The sequence below is a fragment of the Lutra lutra genome, chromosome 5 (genome assembly GCF_902655055.1).
Source record: "Lutra lutra chromosome 5, mLutLut1.2, whole genome shotgun sequence".
Lineage (NCBI taxonomy): Eukaryota > Metazoa > Chordata > Mammalia > Carnivora > Mustelidae > Lutra > Lutra lutra.
Window position 1 is genome coordinate 41,032,457 of NC_062282.1, and position 17,084 is coordinate 41,049,540.

General features: G+C 37.4%; 1 protein-coding gene across 1 annotated transcript; it reads left to right on the plus strand.

Annotated features, from left to right (window-relative positions):
* The first annotated feature begins 12,480 nt into the window (after positions 1-12,480).
* On the plus strand, positions 12,481-15,406 carry SPINK13 (serine peptidase inhibitor Kazal type 13). The gene is made up of 3 exons (XM_047731778.1): positions 12,481-12,550; positions 14,584-14,621; positions 15,275-15,406. The coding sequence occupies exons 1-3, from the start codon at positions 12,481-12,483 to the stop codon at positions 15,404-15,406; spliced, it is 240 nt and encodes a 79-aa protein (XP_047587734.1).
* Positions 15,407-17,084: the final 1,678 nt, after the last annotated feature.

Sequence of the window (17,084 nt, forward strand, 5' to 3'; positions counted from 1 at the left end):
ACACTGAGAATAAACATTCCTGTTAACTATGGACTTTGGATGATTATGATGTGTCAGCATAGTTTCATAAACTATACCAAACGCACAACTTTCGTGACAGACATTGATAATGAGGGAGGCTATGAATGTGTGAGGGAAGGGGATATATAGGAAATCTCTGCACCTTCTTCTCAATTTTGCTATGAACCTAAAACTATTCTGGAAAATAAAGTCTCATTTTAAAAAAAGACAAAGAAACCCATTTTTAAAATGGGCAAGTTACCTGAACAGATTATTTCTTTGATTAGATCTGGAAATGGCCAATAAGCACACAAAAACATAATCAACATCATTGGTAATAGTCAGACAAATACAAAATAAATCAAAATGAGATGACACTTCACTCTCATTTGGATATCCCAACACATGGAATGCAGAACAACGAGAGTGAACCCACAAAGTAAACTATAGACTTTATGTGATAACGATGTGCTAGTGTAGGTTCATAACAAACATACTGCTCTGGTTGGGGACGTTGAGAACGAGAGAAGCTAAGCATGTGTGGAGGCAGGGAGTAAGTGCTTGTGGCCCTACAATATCACATTGCTTTCTCTGTTACCATTAAGTTCTACGGTTGGTTATTATCCTGATCTTTCTTCCAGTTGCAGGAGATGAATTTTCTTTGAAGTGGCAGTAGATGACCTCTGACCTTAAACTTTTCCTAAATCAGTCATTGACCACCTGAGCCTAACATTTTCTCCTTTTATGTATCAATGAGACATAACCACCACCACCCAATCTCAGAGTCATAGTTACCATTTTCCTACACCTCCCAAACATCAGAGATATTGCATAAACCAGGTCATACCCTTCCATCTATATCTTGTCCCGCTCAGCACAGGGGAAAACTTTAAAATTACATTGTTACAGCATGCCAGGGGACATCAACACTGTTTACTACCAGGCATGAGGTATTTATTGCCATTTGGTGTGCCAGATATCCAACTCCAGAACCACAACCTTATAATCTACTTCCCATGATCATGATGGCAACTACTGTCATAGGCTGGCCTCCCTGGAAGGTCTTAATATGTTGGTTCATGTACTCATGTACTCATGTTAACTGAGGAAATGCTCCTGGAAAAGATTAGTGAAGGAGTGGAGTTGAATAAGGAGGAGAAACAAGTAGAGTAAAGGTGCAATTTTATGTGAATTTCCAGACATAGCTTCATTCCATGGGGAGTGTAAATTACAGCACGACTTGTTCTGCTGAAGGCAAGAAATCTGTGCCGCCATACTCCTGCACCACTCGCTCATTACACAGAGGTTGCTACAAGGGAATGTAAACTCCTAGCACTTTCAGCTTTTGGGACATACAGACAAAACACCACTAGTAGCCAGTAAGGGTAGTACTCTAAAGAGGGTTTTAAGTACAAGTCAAATCTGGGGAATAGGAGTAAACATTTAAATGGTAAAAGGAATCTGGGTGAAGCATGCCAGTGTCCTCTATAGTATCCATGTAATCGGCAACCTGTTCAAGAACCAAAATGTTACCAGAATCCCTAAAGCCCTCCCGGCTTTTATTCCCTCCTAGTCACTAACTCCCAAGATAACAACTATCCCGGCATCAAATACCATAGATTGGTTCCACCTGTTTTGTACTTTATATAAAAGTAATTATACAGCATGTCCTCTCTTATTTCTGGTCTTATTTACTCATCCTTGTAAGATTCATCGTGCTATTGAATATATCAATAGCTCAACTTTTACTGTTTTTACTATATGAGTATATATTTTACTCATATGAGTATGCTTTACTCATATGAGTATATATTATATACTATAGGAGTATATATTTTTACTATATGGGTATAATCAGTGTTTTCATCTGTTTTATAGTGGAAGACATTTAGATTATTATAGTTTTGGGCCATTGTGAATAAATTTGTGACTACTATTTCATTCTCTGTACTTTGGTGCACATATGCTCTCACATTTGCTGTGGAATCACATCATCTTGGTATATTTTTCAGCCTTCATAGTTAACACATCTTTCCAATTGAATTGAGTCCATTTACACTCATAATGGTAATGTGCAAGTTTTCCGGTTTCCACATCTCCTCATCAGGCTTTGGTTTTATCAGTCTTTGATTCTAGCCACTCTAGTGAGGCTTAATGGTATATCATTGTGGTTTAATTTTTGTATCTCTGATAATGAATAATGTTGTTTCTCATGAAGCAGTACCATGAAAGCCACCTTTTAAAGACTGAAGGGCCTCCATGTCATCTCTCTGAATGATTGTATGGAAGAGAACACTACTTCCCCAACATATGGAATCACATTTAATTGTTTATACAAAAGTGGATACACACACACAAACACACACACACATATAGTATATATTGAGCCATTTTAGGATTGCATTTTAAGATTATTTGCTACAACATTTTGTTTACATTAATATGAATATTTTGGGGCATCTGGGTGGCTCAGCTGGTTAAGCATCTTCTTTTGGCTCAGGTCATGATCCAGGGTTCTGGGATTGAGTCTTGCATTGAGTTCCCTGCTCAGCGGGAAGTCTGCTTCTCCCTCTCCCTCTGCTTCTCTGTCAAATAAATAAATAAAATATTTTAAAAATAATATGAATATTTTTTTGTCATAAGTATTAAATATTGTGCAATTCCCATCAAGATTCTCTTATTAACTCAGAGAATATTAATTTGCAGGTATATGGATAATATTACCATATGTATTTCAGAATACACAGTCTGTGATGTCTTGGGATTTATTAAGGCTTCCCATATGACCTTAAAGATAGTCTAATTTTATAAATGTTCTCTGTGTGCTTAAAAAGAGAGTTTATTTTGTTTGATATAAAGTTCTACATATATCTAAAAGTCCAAGATAATTATAATTATTTAAGTTATACTTATTTGGAACAAATGTTTTTTATTGGTTTTTAGTATTCTGGTTTTTTACTGTGAGAATGCTTCTTAAGAGTCTAAGTGATTTGGTGTGGGAACCTGTGTTTCCATGAATTCTGTCTGATAACTTGTACAGATGAAGAGCTAAAGTCAGGCACTTGCCTGAGTTCTTTTCTAGTGTCTGTAAGGAGAAAGGTGGAGATAAGACTAAAGACAGAGAGGCCTAGACAGAACCTTTGGTACCCACTCCCATTGCTACCACCAAATCTGGGACCTCCTCTAGTCAAAGTCAGCTCTAACTCTTTGACGTGTGCAACACTGGGAAGCAGCAGCCTGGGGAGTTTGGAGGGGAAGGAGTTAGAGGCAGGAATATGCAAAGGAAGGTGGCTAGTTCATAACTAGCGGTTCATAACTGCCAGAATGAACTCCTAGCTGAAGCAGTGCTTTTGCACCAACCTGATATTATGTGTGGACACTGGAAGCCTGGGCTGTTGCTGCTGATCTCTGTGTCTTAGGAGCAGAATAGGACTACAGTCATCAAATGAATTATTGACATGTATATTATGGAACATTGATGAAGTATTGATTCTTTTGGATGGCACCATGACCTGGGGTGCCTGGACCCTTCAGGGTGATTGTCACCAGTGGCAGCTAACCTTATCTCTTTGCTCTAACTTATAAATAGTACTTTTTATGTGGGCCATAATATGATAAGCTTGGGAGGTACTGTTTTCTATGCGTGTTGACTGAGTTGTTAAGAATGAGAATTTGTTTGACTTGTTTAATAAATACAGTGAATGATAGCAGCTTAACATTATTCATATTCCTAGCTGGCTTTCTGTTCTTTTCTACCATCGCTGTCTTTGTGTCTTTATTACTCACTGAATCTTTACTCAGCTGTAGTATGGTTTCTGAGCACTTATATGTCACATAGTATATGAAGAAATAGTTCCATGTTAATAAATATTCTTTTACAATATTATTTTTAATAGTTACTTATATTTTCATTCATAGATAAACCAAACTGCGACCAACTCTCTGTAAGGTGATTTTCATTAAGCAGTGTCACAAAAGTCCTGTTATGATATTTATAGAAACAACTTTTTAAAAAAATATTGTACTTATTTATTTGAGAGAGAATGAGAGAACTAGTTGGGTGAGGGTCAGAGAGAAGCAGACTCCACTCTGAGCAGGGAGCTGGACGTGGGGCTTGACATGGGGCTTGACATGAGGCTCAATGTGGGGTTTGAACCTGGGACTCTGGGATCATGACCCGAGCTGAAGGCTAATGCTTAACTGACTGAGCCACCCAGGGGCTCCTGGAAACAACTTTATGATGAATTCTCATTTGGGAGTTTAAAAGTTCTACAAATTTATGTACTCACCAGCAGTTTGTTTACAATATTTTAAAATCTTTGACAGTTTTCCTATTTATTGCAAATAATATTCAAATATAGAGATTTTATTCAATTCACTTCCAATATTTATCTATTTTTTATATAGAAACTGTCTTTTCACCTACTGATATAATAAATTATAGTAATCTCCTTTCTAATATGTAACTGTCCTTTCATTCTTCTTTTTTAAGATTTTATTTATTTATTTGACAGAGATTACAAGTAGGCAGAGAGGCAGGCAGAGAGAGAGGAGGAAGCAGGCTCCCTGCTGAGCAGAGAGCCCGATGTGGGGCTCTATTCCAGGACTCTGGGATCATGACCTGAGCTGAAGGCAGAGGCTTTACCCACTGAGCCACCCAGGCACCCCAGTCCTTTCATTCTTGATATAAATCCTACTTCTTCATTGTAAACTATTCTTTGACATACTGTTAAGTTTTATTGGCTAATCTTTATTATCTTAATGTATTTCTAAGATTTCTAATATAAAATAGTATTGATATTTCATATATATGTATGTATGTACATATATATACATATGTTTGTATATATGTATGTATATATATGTGTGTGTATATATATAGCAACTTGCAGAGGTTGAAAGTTAACAGATTGAAGAATTTCACAAAATCAACATACCCAATTAAAAATCACCCAGACCAAGAAATCAGACATTATCACAACCCCAGAAGCTCCTCAAGTCCCATTAGAGTTATGAGCTCCATCTACTTGGATGTTCCCATGGTATCTCAAACAATATCTTCACAATAAAATTCATCCTATTCTCCAAAGCATTTCTCACCATCTATTGTCAAGGTTGCTGGTAACTTCTAGATCATAAGATAGGCCTATAGCTCTCTGGACCCCCAGCTTTAATATTAGGGCTTTTCAAGGTCTGAACTTACTCTGTTGATCATCACTGTCCTGACTGCCCACCTCTCATCCAAATAACTGCTCTCTTCCCTTAGCCAAGACGTTGAAACCCCTTAATTAAGTTTAGCTCCACTCCAGAGTATGAGGCTCGACTGATCCTAGTTATGGATTTTTTTTAATTTTTATTTATTTGACAGAGAGATCACAAACAGGCAGAGAGGCAGGCAGAGAGAGAGGAGGAAGCAGGCTCCCCGCTGAGCAGAGAGCCCGATGCGGGGCTCGATCCCAGGACTCTGAGATCATGACCTGAGCTGAAGGCAGCGGCTTAACCCACTGAGCCACCCAGACGCCCCTAGTTATGGATTTTGAAAAAGTACTAGGTGCAGTTTAGACGATTCCAAATTTGACAAATTTGCACATTCTCCCACTAGGGTTATGGGTCCTGATTATGATACCCCTGCTCCTGATTTGCTTTAAGGTCCACCTTATATACCATTCAGTAGCTGATTTTTTACTATGTTTTCTTCGGGTAGAATCCATGCTTTCCTGACATTACCAGGAATCCTTTTTCCTAGAGACTGAAGCTCAGCCTTGTGTAGCCCAAGTGTTTGCTGCTTTAACTTTCAAAGGTCATACTTTTTTCTCAAGCATAAAATGAGAAGGAAAACATATTTTTGCCTCAATGCTTTCCTAAATTGTTGTTCTCCTTTCCTGTCATTTTCATCCCCATGCTGCCATAGCCACACACTTCACCAAGTATTTCTGCCCAGAAATCTGGCACAGAACACTCCTTTCCAACTTCCCTGCTGCCCCATTATCCACTCGAGGTGAATCCAATGAGGCTGTCCTTTGACTTCGCTGCATACTACCCAGCATACTTAGAGGCACATGGGTAAATGTCTTTTTTTTTTTTATAAAAAAGTTGTTTACTATTCAAAAGGAAATACAGCATCGAAGGGTAAAGTTACAACTACAGCATATACATGAATTCCTCAGAGATAAAGTCAGAAGATTCTGCAACATAAATCACATTGGGTGGATTTATGTCCACTGTTTAACCTGGCTCCTCTTCCCTCTGATTTATGGTTTATCTTTCAAAGTGTTGGGTTTTTCTTAGCTTGGAATCTCCACCCACCATTAACATCCCAGACTGGAGGAGGTCCAGAGCTGGTGTGGTCTTGCTGGGGGATATTTTTCTTTTCAATATTCTAATCCGTGTGAGTTGCCTATTTCCCAGGAATGAGCTTGCACGCACATGCACACACACACACAAAGTGCACACACACGTCTGCCAAGATCAAGTATTAATTCTTTTTTTTTTTTTTAAGATTTTGGTTATTTATTTGACAGAGATCACAAGTAGGCAGAGAGGCAGGCAGAGAGAGAGAGAGAGGGAAGCAGGCTCCCCGCTGAGCAGAGAGCCTTATGTGGGGCTCATCCCAGGACCCTGAGATCATGACCTGAGCCGAAGGCAGAAGCTTAACCCACTGAGCCACCCAGGCGCTCCAAGTATTAATTCTTACATTAATTCTCACTATTTAAACCAATATCTTTTCTACTAAAGGCTCTGATTCACAAATACATTGTGAAATCAAAGTGCGTTACAACCTGCATCTTAATGGAATAAACTAGAAGAAAACAGAATACAATAGAAAATACCAGAGTGCAGTGCACACAGTGTAACTAGGATTTTATGATGCTTCAGGTATGTGAGTATATGTATATATGTGTTTTGTTTGTAATTTAAAATTTCTTTCTTAAACTATGGGTTGCATTAAAAATAATGTAAAAACATATAAACATATAGAAACTTCTAACTGCAAGATTCTCATCTTTTCCTATTTTCTTTCAGGCTTCAAGAACATCTATGCTACATGCTACATTGATCCTGCCATAAATTTTTAAAAAGGTCAAATATCTTTGAATAAAAAGACATTTTAGTAAGGATTCAATTATGTTCTTAGACATGAGCCTTTGATTTCCCCAGTTTTTATTCAGGCAAAGAGAAGAAAGTGTTCTGTTCTTTTAATTATCTCATGTTGGGCGGGTTCTGTCTCTTCTTCTGCTATTAGCTCACATGACTCAGGTTTTCCTCACCAACTGCCACATCTCCTAGCTGGCTGCCTTTCTACTTTTTTGGATTTCTGCTTGTCACCTGCTTTTAATAAAATGCTAAGATTTATGAGAGCAGTAATTTAATGGATACCAGGCCATTTCTATGACCTAGCATAAAGCCTGGCATTTAATGTGTAATCAATAAGGAATGGTAGAGTCAAATTGAATTCTGGCCCTCCTTTTTTCTACCTGTTGGTATCTGCTTAATGTCAATGACATGACCAGACCTATGGGACATTACACATAAACAGTAAGAATGAGCGCATTACTTAGTTCCATCAGGAATAAGACCCTACCAGTTAAACAAAAAGGTAGAAATATTTTGACAAGGCGTTAGTGCCTTACAGAAGGTTGAGCTACCCATGGTTTGCCTACAGTTTTTACCACTTATGAAACAGATCCTACAAGAAACCCAACTGCAAACCTAGGCTGGTGAGAATGATAGCTTCTTGAATATAATGTTTTGAGGCCAAAAAAAAAAAAACAAAAACAAAAAGTCATTCGTGTTCCTTTCTTGGTCCTTAGGCTGGAGAGAACAGGCTTTTGGCAGGGTTGTTTTTTTGCCTGTGTCTCCTCGTGTTTCCAAGTTGCTATCTTCTTCAGCTTCAAGTCTGGGATACATGAAGGAAAAAGAAAATCAAGGAAACTCACCACCGTAGTATTCTTCAATTCCCAGGTCTAGCCAATCTGCTTTCTCTCTCGCTTACTGTCTTCCTATGTTTATTTTACACATACTTCATTTGTACTTAGTGGTAAAAATAGGGAAAGTATACCTATTACAGAACCAGAAGCAGCTGTATTGTTTTATAAATTTCAATTATGTCAACCTGGCAAATAGTGTTATTCCAGTCATTTATAACCTTTCTTTCTATCTTTTGTGTTAATGTTGCTGGTGTTGGAAGTGTACATCCCCAATTGCACAGAATGCAAAGTAGATAATATTGTCTGTTTTCCAGTTTTACTGCAGATGTGGACATTGGGCAATTTTATGTACTCTCCAAATTTAGATTAAGTTCTTTTTTTTTTTTTTTTTGAAAGATGGGTGAAGAAATCTAACTTCACCAGCCACCATTTTCCTACAAAGATCAGGAGAGATCATCTTCTTAATGTTAGTGCCTTTTCTATCTGGCAGAACTAACATTATGTCAGTACACAAAGGATCTTTTAAGCTTTTGAAAACCAGGTAAATGGAGCTCCACAGAAGCAACAGGTAATTATTAGCCAAAGACTTCTGTATCTTCAACAGATAAAACTGTCTTGGGGTGCCTGGGTGGCTCAGTGGGTTAAAGCCTCTGCCTTCGGCTCAGGTCATGGTCTCAGGGTCCTGGGATTGAGCCCCGCATCAGCTCTCTACTCAGCGGGGAGCCTGCTTCATCCTCTCTCTCTCTCTGCCTGCCTCTCTACTTGTGATCTGTCTGTCAAATAAATAAATAAAAATCTTTTTTAAAAAGTTGTCTTTAGTTGGAAAGTGTATGCAGTTTTCTTTTCTCACTTGAATTTAATTTCTAAAGTAACTGATTCTACAGACACTAGAAAGTTTGACACTAGTGCTAAGCAGATCCAAAACCCTAATTATCTTCTTCCCTTATCTTCACTCTTCTTATGATCCATACTTCACTAAACCTCCATCTCCTGCTCCCAAAGTCATAGGTCCCCAAGATAATTTTTGTCTGTCATTAACTGAATTTAGATATTCATGAAAAAGTTGATTTCAGTTATAAAAAATAAGATGTTAAGTTTCTTCACATTCAAGTTTTACCATAAATAATAACCCCATAATATAACCAAGAAAGAGTCAATGGAAGATTTGAATACGGCAACAAGATCAGGTTGTGTTTTAAAAATTGCACTCTAGGAATTCGTATACATTGAGCAAGTAGAAGAATTCCCCTGCAAGTTGAAAAGAAGGCATGTCATGTTCATGTATGAAAAGACTGCATTATAAAGATGTTACTGACTCCACTCAAAATTCCAGGAGGGTTATATCTTAATGGACTAGACATAATATCTCCAAAACACATCTGGGAAAACACATTCTCAAAAACATCCAAGAACGGGATGCCTGGGTGGCTTAGTTGGTTAAGCTGCTGCCTTTTGTTCAGGTCATGATCCCAGGGTCCTGGGATCAAGTCCCACATTGGGCTCCTTGCTCAGCAGGGAGCCTGCTTCTCTCTCTGCCTCTGCCTGCTTGTGTGCACACTCTCTTTCTCTGACAAATAACTAAATAAAATATTTTAAAAAACAACAACAAAAAAAATCAGAGAACAAAGTGAAACACACAAAAATAATGAATAGATTCCTTCCTTTTTTCCTTGCATACATATTACTGAATACCTGTTAAGTGGCTAAAAAAAACCCCTTGCAATGTACTACAATTATAAGGTTTATATCAGGTACAGGTAAGATCTTTTCCTTCATGGGGCATACAATCTACCTAGGAGGCAGTGTTACGTAGAGACTAAGAGAACTGGCTTTGGAAGGAGGGGCAAAGAGGAGAAAATCAAAGATGCCACCAAGAAAAGCATAAGATAGCATACAAGGCATTCATGGTGTTGGTCTAAGAAGATTGCTAGAAAAGTTAAAGGGAACATTCATTCTCTAAGATGAGAGAAAATGTGGAGAAAGTAAACGAATACAGGCTTTGTAGTTAAACACACCTATGTTTGAATCCCATCTCTGACCATCAGTAGCTAGTTACTCATACCACTCATTAGCAGCTAGTTAGCTCCAGCAAATGAATATACTCTTCTAAGCTTCAGTCTCTTTTTCTTTTATATAAGTCCCACAATGTTATAAACCTCATGGGATTATTATAAGGAATAAATGCAATGATACCACATAATACCACAATACCACATAACTAGGTACTGGCATAAAGGAAGGGATGGATGAATGTGTAGATCCCTCCTAAAATGATATGAAGAGAGGCAGAAAAATAGAAAGAAAGGTAAATGATAAAATTTACAGAATTACAAGGCAAAGAGAAAAAAAAAGTGGAGTTGGTTCGTCCTGAAGCTTCCCTACTTGATAAAGAAGAGGTGAACTTTTCTACTCAAAGACATATAGGGGAGGCATGGTCAGATTGTTGAAAAAATGGATTTAAAAAAATAATTACATAGATATGGGTGGCATAATTAGCAGCATGATATTAAATAAGAGGCTTCCTTAGGAGTCTGGCAGGTTTAGGTGACCAACTAAGATAAACTGATGTCTGGTGTAGGAAAACAGGAAGTTGAGTTTATTCTGGCTTGAAAGAAGGGAAGAATAAGGGTAGGATATCAAGAAAGTATGGCCGTATCAAGAAGTTAAATATAAATGTCAAATTATGGGACTCAGGTTGAGAAGAAAAGACAAAACAGCAAAAGGTGTGCTAACTACTTGAGAGAGTTTAAGGTCTATGTATAGAAATTTTCCAGTTAATGGCACATTTTTAGGCTTTCCTATGCTGAAGTAGAGGGAAACAAGTGGAGAAACTGGGAGGCTTGAGTATCACAAAGATTACTGGTTGTGGTACCCTCGTTTCCCAGGCTAATGTGAGAAATCATGTCCTAGAAAGATAAAACCGGTAAACCTCCTGAGAAGCAGAATGGACTAAGTGACCTCAGGAGGCAGAAGAGACCAGAACAATGAATCAGCCTCGAATTAGGCAAGAAAGTCCACCAGATCATCTGGAATGTGGTAGGCAATTAACCCTTGCACATATGGTCATATGGTCAAGCCTTTGCAAATATGGTCCTTCTTGTTCTCATGATTCACAATCAGAAACCACAAGGTTGGAACCTTAAGATCTGTCCGTGCCTGCTGGAACAGGAAACACCAGAGGAGGTGGTTCAAGAGAGGGATCAAAGTAAGAAAGAGCGGTTAGAGTAATTTCATGCCAAGTAAGTGGTCACTCAACTGAGCTAGGAGGCTGCTCCCTATGCTCAGCATGCCCCTGGCCACAGATTCATAGAACAGCAACTTTACTCCAGGCTAGCTGTGACCTCAGGGTGACTAGAGCAGGCTCACATTCTGCAGCAACTCAGGTAATATTTCTTCATCTCCTCCATCCTTAGTTCACATTGGTGGTAGGATATCTGCATTTCTTCTCCGTCAGTAGGTTTTCCCATGTGTTTGTTCTCCTCCAGTATCTTCCTTTTGCTTCCTCTGCACATGAAAGTAGGGACAAATTCACTAGCAGCTAATAGGGCTCTCCTTCATTTCTCTGCATGTCCCCCCCCCCCCCACCAGCTACAATCTGGAGAAGAGACAGAATGGATAGAGTAGGACAGGAGGAAGTTGAGGAAATGACTTGGAAAAACATCTTCTCTCTGGGTCTAAGTATTTCTGTCCTTGCAAGAGAAGAGTTTGGTTAAAGAAATTGACAATTTAATATAGATAAACTCTTTACTTAAATAGTATCAGTTGACCATCTCAATATGCTTTGAAGTTCATATTTTTTCTAAGACTCACACTTCTAGGAGATGTTGAAGCTAGAATTTGAACTTGGATCTCTCTGATATATATATAAAATTATGTGTACCTATATACGAATCATAAAAAATTATATTTAGATCTAAATATGTATCCTGATTCTTGCTTCAGGGAAGGAATACATAATTTTTATGATCCAAGGCCAACAATTCTATTCATTTTTTGTATTTGAGCATGTGTAAGTGGTCTGCAAGAAGACACCCAGCTAGGAAATGAAGGACTGAAGAAACTGGTCTATCCCAGGAAATCAAAGGACTCATATTATAAAGTGACTTGTCCCTGATAATTTGGGACAGTCCTCAGTTCACACCTGTTTATTCAAAATTTTTATAAATATGTAGACTGTTTCATATGAACACTCCAGTGTAGTTGGTAGATCATAGGGTGAACCTATGTAAAAGGAACATGCCTGGGCCAGCCCTGATGAGAGCCCTGAGCCCAGTTCCTCTCCCAGCCAGGACTGGGATTATACATGGCCGCTGGCAGGAAAAAAAAATTATTTTAGTGGTTTACTTTCTCTCTTTGGAGCAGAAGGGCCCTCAGGTCTGAACCCTGGGTATCAGGCCAGTGGAGACCATCATGGTCAAATTTATAGGAATGCAACACCTCAGCGTAGTAGGTTCTCTCATGTTTGGAAATCCACCTGTGCAAGACGTTAGGAATAAACTCTCTCAAGCCTTTTCCCAGGTCTCACCAGAGCAGAACATTGGATGAGATCAAAATGGCTGCTTTTTCCTACAGTACCATATTTTTCCTGGTTTCCTCCACTTTGGCACATACTGCTTTTTCAGGTAAGCAAACTTACAAGTCTTGGGAGAGAAACAAGTGATATTCTTTAAGTTGTAGAAAAGAAAAATTGCCATGTGTGACCAAGTGGGGAATGTTAGGCTGGACCATGCAAAGTGGGCATCAACTGGGTATCCCTGTTAGGAAAGGGAGTTACTCTGGAAAACCCTCCAAAATTTGAAAATGAAATAACATGTTTCTACATAATGCATGGGTCAAGAAAAATTCAAAAGGCAATTCAAAATTATTTTGAACACAAGGAAAATAAAACAAAATGAGCAAAAGTTTAGGTTCAGAGAAGTGTCATTATCTCCATACCCCTTTTCCCTTTCATTCCAACCCCACAGCCGTCTTCACAGAACCAACCTCTTTGATCTCTGTCTTTACTGTGTTAAATAGAAACATGTGTGCACATTGTGTCATTCTCCTACTTTCTTATATAAAAGATAACATATTATAGATACCTGTTTGCAACGTGCTTTTCTCAATTTACAAATACCCTGTAAATCAGTACATATCAATTCACAGGGATCTTCCTCATTCTTTTATACAATGATACAGAACTTCCTTGGATGGGTATACTAAAGTTTAATCAATCAGTCTTCTACATATGGGCATTTAGTGTTTTCCAATATTTTGCAATTACAAACAATGCTGCAATAATCTCATGTATATGTACTTTGTATTGTTCGAGGTGTGTCTTTAGTGTAAATTCCTTAAACTAAAAGATATCTGATAGACTGGAAGAAAATATCCATAACACATATCACAGATAACGGACTAATATATCTAATACACAAGAATACTTAAAACTGAGGAAAAAAGTAAAAACCAATTGCCAAATGAGTAATATGCATACATATACAATTCACACACACATACACATACCCCCAAAATACAGAAATGGCTCTTAAATCTGTATAAGATATTCAACTTCACTATGAAAAAAATGCTAATCAAAACCATGCTCAAGCACCTCACTTACTAGAGAGGTTTTCCTATACTAAGATTAAAAAGAAATTCAGTTGATCTTTGCAAGGTCTCATTTCTTATGTTCAGATGTATTTGAGGTTTATTCTTATATATGGTATGCAGTATATATTTTTACTTTATTTCATTTCTACTAGATGGAGGCCTTTATTTTTCTTTTTTATTACTGTATCTAGCCACTTTTGTGATTAAAAAGTTCTGGGTTGTTTTTTTTTTAATTAGAAAGAAGTATTCCTTTTTTAAAAATTTTTAGAAAGATTTTATGTGCAATTGGCATTGTCTATTCCTGGAAAGGTTGGTAGGCTTCTTGTTTCCTCTGGGAAAAATTTTAAAATATAATTCAAAATTTCTCTTTAAACTTTGGAAAGTATAACTTTTGGAAAGCTAGAATTTTCTAGACTATTTAAAAGATCATATTACAGTGAGAGATAAGGAAGAGCAGAACGACGATAAGTCTTTTCTTATTTCCATCTCCCACAGCCAGCTGGCCACCCTCTATCCCCAGGCAACACCAGCATCCTTACACAAACTAGTTTCCCAGAACCAGTCAGTCTCTCCAGAGCCAAGGAACCCTTCAAGTTTCTGATCATCACTCTACTATCCTCCTTAGTTTGGCATCTTGGTAGTAATAAGCCCAGTATTTTATTTATCATAACATATTTAATTAAAAAACTTCAAAGTACATACACTCACCCCGACTGCAGTGAAGAGGAAACTAAAGCCAACAAAAATCAGAGAACTTAATGAAAATAACATACTTTGCAAGTTACACCTACAACCTCAACTGGTTTTTACTCTTTCCTCAGTGACATAGAAAATTTATAAAGTCAGGACTGTGAAAATGAAGGAAAAAAAGAATAAATGAATAAACTAGTTAACAAAAGAACACCACCCACAAATTCTGTTGCTATAAATTATTTTGTATACTTTTGTGCAAATGAGTAATTAAATTACTTTTTTTTATTCAGCTAGTAACGTCAGTGGGTGAAATCAAACTCCATGAAGAACGATTTTCTTTTAACCTATTGTGTATGTACTTTGTCTGCAGCATTCTTCAAGCCACGTGATATAAATAAATGGCCTAAGGTAAATTTAAATTTCTCAGTGAATTGTGATGCTAATCTGATCACTCTCTTGACATGAGAGACCTAAAACTTCACAGGGGTAAGTAGAACAAAAGTTTTCCATGTGACCTTGGGCATGTATAACCTTTCCAGACTTACATTTAATCTAATGTAGCACAAACATTATAACAGTAAAATGCATCTCTGAACATTAAATGAAATGACACCTGTCAGTTGCTCAAGGTCATAAAGTTAAACCGTGGTAAATACAGGATTTATTCCCAGCCTCAATACAGAACCCTCACTCTCAACAATTACATTGGAGCTCCTTCCCCTAGAATTTCACAAATACATAAATATCTCTACTCACAAACTTCTTAGAATGAATTTATGGCATTGGGATTCCAAGTTTAAGTGGAAACTTTACATATGGGATTTAAGAGGGGATTTTATAATGCTTATGACTTTAGGAGATGAATGTATCACCACATTTTCTGACACTGCAGTCAGCAAAAAACCTGCCTGACCAAAGCCCAGAAGAAAATGTTGAAAAAGATTAATTGAATAGATATATTTGATATTATTTCTAGGGGGGGAGGAAGGAATAGATGGCCAGGAATCGATGGAAGAAAATCTATCAACTGTTACTCATATGACTTTTTTTGATATTTGCAGCCCCCATGTAAAATGTACTACCCACTGGATCCTTCTTATACATCAGAGTGTCCAGATGTGATATCATATGTTTGTGCTACAAATGGCCACACTTACCAGAATGAGTGTTTTTTTTGTGTTGATCAGTGGTAAGTTCAAAATAAAATACCATTTTTTTCTTTGTATTTCCTCACAGGAATATCAAATAATCTTAGCCAAGGAACTGGATTTACTGATGGATGGGATATTTATTTTAAATAACCTCTATTGCTCATAAAAGATTGGGAACATACTATGTATAAAGAGAAAAGTCTTTCTGAAAAATTTCAGTTAACATTCAAAGTTGACTCATTAAAAAAAAGAAAAGCTTAAGTGATGTTTTGGCAGAATTGAACAAAGATCATATTAATAGATATCTATAGATTATACCCAAACAATGAATAGAAATCCATTTTTTCAAATCACTCAAAAACTTTTAACAAATAACATTGACATGCCTATGAATAGTGTCCATAAATATTGCTTGGTAGACATAAATAGATATAGATAGCAACACAGACATAGGTAGAGACATAGATAAAGGTATAAATATACATATAAATAATAAAATGGTTATGTGGGCGTCCATAGATAAAAATGACAGTTGAATTATATATTCCTTTGCCTTTCAAGTAAGTTCAATAGTAAAATTAGATCAAAAAATTAATAATATTCCTCTTGATAAATTTTAACTCCATTTGAAGTTGTTTTGGGAAACCGATTTATGTCTTGTTAGTAACTCTTCCATGACTTGTTTGATCTTCTGTGTTAAAACCCTCAAGACTATCCTCAGGTTGGATGATTTGCTAGTGGGACACATAGACCTTAGAAAAGCTGTTATATATATGGCAGCAGTTTATTACAATGAAAGGATATGAGTAAAATCAGCAAAGGCAGAAAGCTCACAGGGTGGAGTCCAGGAGAGAGCAATCACAAGCTTCCAGTTGACCTTTCCCAGTGGACTCACACAGACAGTGTTTAATTCTCCCAGCTATGATGTGTGACAACACATATGAAGTTTTGCCAACTTGGGGAGCTCACCAACACCTTGGTGCCCAGCCCTTTCATTAGAAGCCAGTCACCTAATCTTGTGGCACCTGAATGACTGACAACTACTGTTTCCAGCCACCCTGAATTCCCAGAGGTCAAATTGACACAGAGCAACTCAGGATCACAGGGAATAACAACAGACATTCACTTGATCATAAACTATATGCTATGGCCTATGACTTCAGGTTATAAAATCACTCTTATCAGGAGGGATAGTCCAAGGGCTCATGGTTACTTCCCAAGAGCTAATTTGAGCTTCCCAAGTCTGTTGAACTAACTTTTTAGTGCATATCTTCCTTTGAAAAGAATCTTTATGGGCTTCCAGTGTCATGTTTCCAACCCATGAGGCTGTTATTGCTGATCACTGAAGGAAATGGGGTGTAGAAGCTAGTCCAATAAAGGAAATATGTGCTCATCTTCAGAGCAAGTGCTAGTCTCAAAGGATGATTGCAATGTCATTTAAAGGAAAAGAATGGGAACTGAAAAAAATGGAAAATAACCATGTATCTACCATCACAAAGCAAGATGAATGGGAATTCATGAATGGCACCAGACTATGTGGAATAATTAAGTTACATTAGCATTTCTTCCTAATAGCTGCTGTCACTTTCTTAGGCATGAGCTAATTAGGCAAGACACTTGGAAATGCTTTCTTAGCTTCCAAAAGGAAGCTGGAGTAGCCATACTTAGAGCAAACTCTGATTTTAAACCAAAGACTGTAACAAGAGGTGAAGAAGGGAAT

Excerpts from the sequence above, each read along its gene's own strand:
- SPINK13 (XM_047731778.1), top strand. The coding sequence starts at position 12,481 with ATGGCTGCTTTTTCCTACAGTACCATATTTTTCCTGGTTTCCTCCACT. Across the intron at positions 12,551-14,583 it reads GGCACATACTGCTTTTTCAG|CATTCTTCAAGCCACGTGAT; the intron begins GTAAGCAAACTT and ends CTTTGTCTGCAG. Across the intron at positions 14,622-15,274 it reads ATATAAATAAATGGCCTAAG|CCCCCATGTAAAATGTACTA; the intron begins GTAAATTTAAAT and ends TGATATTTGCAG.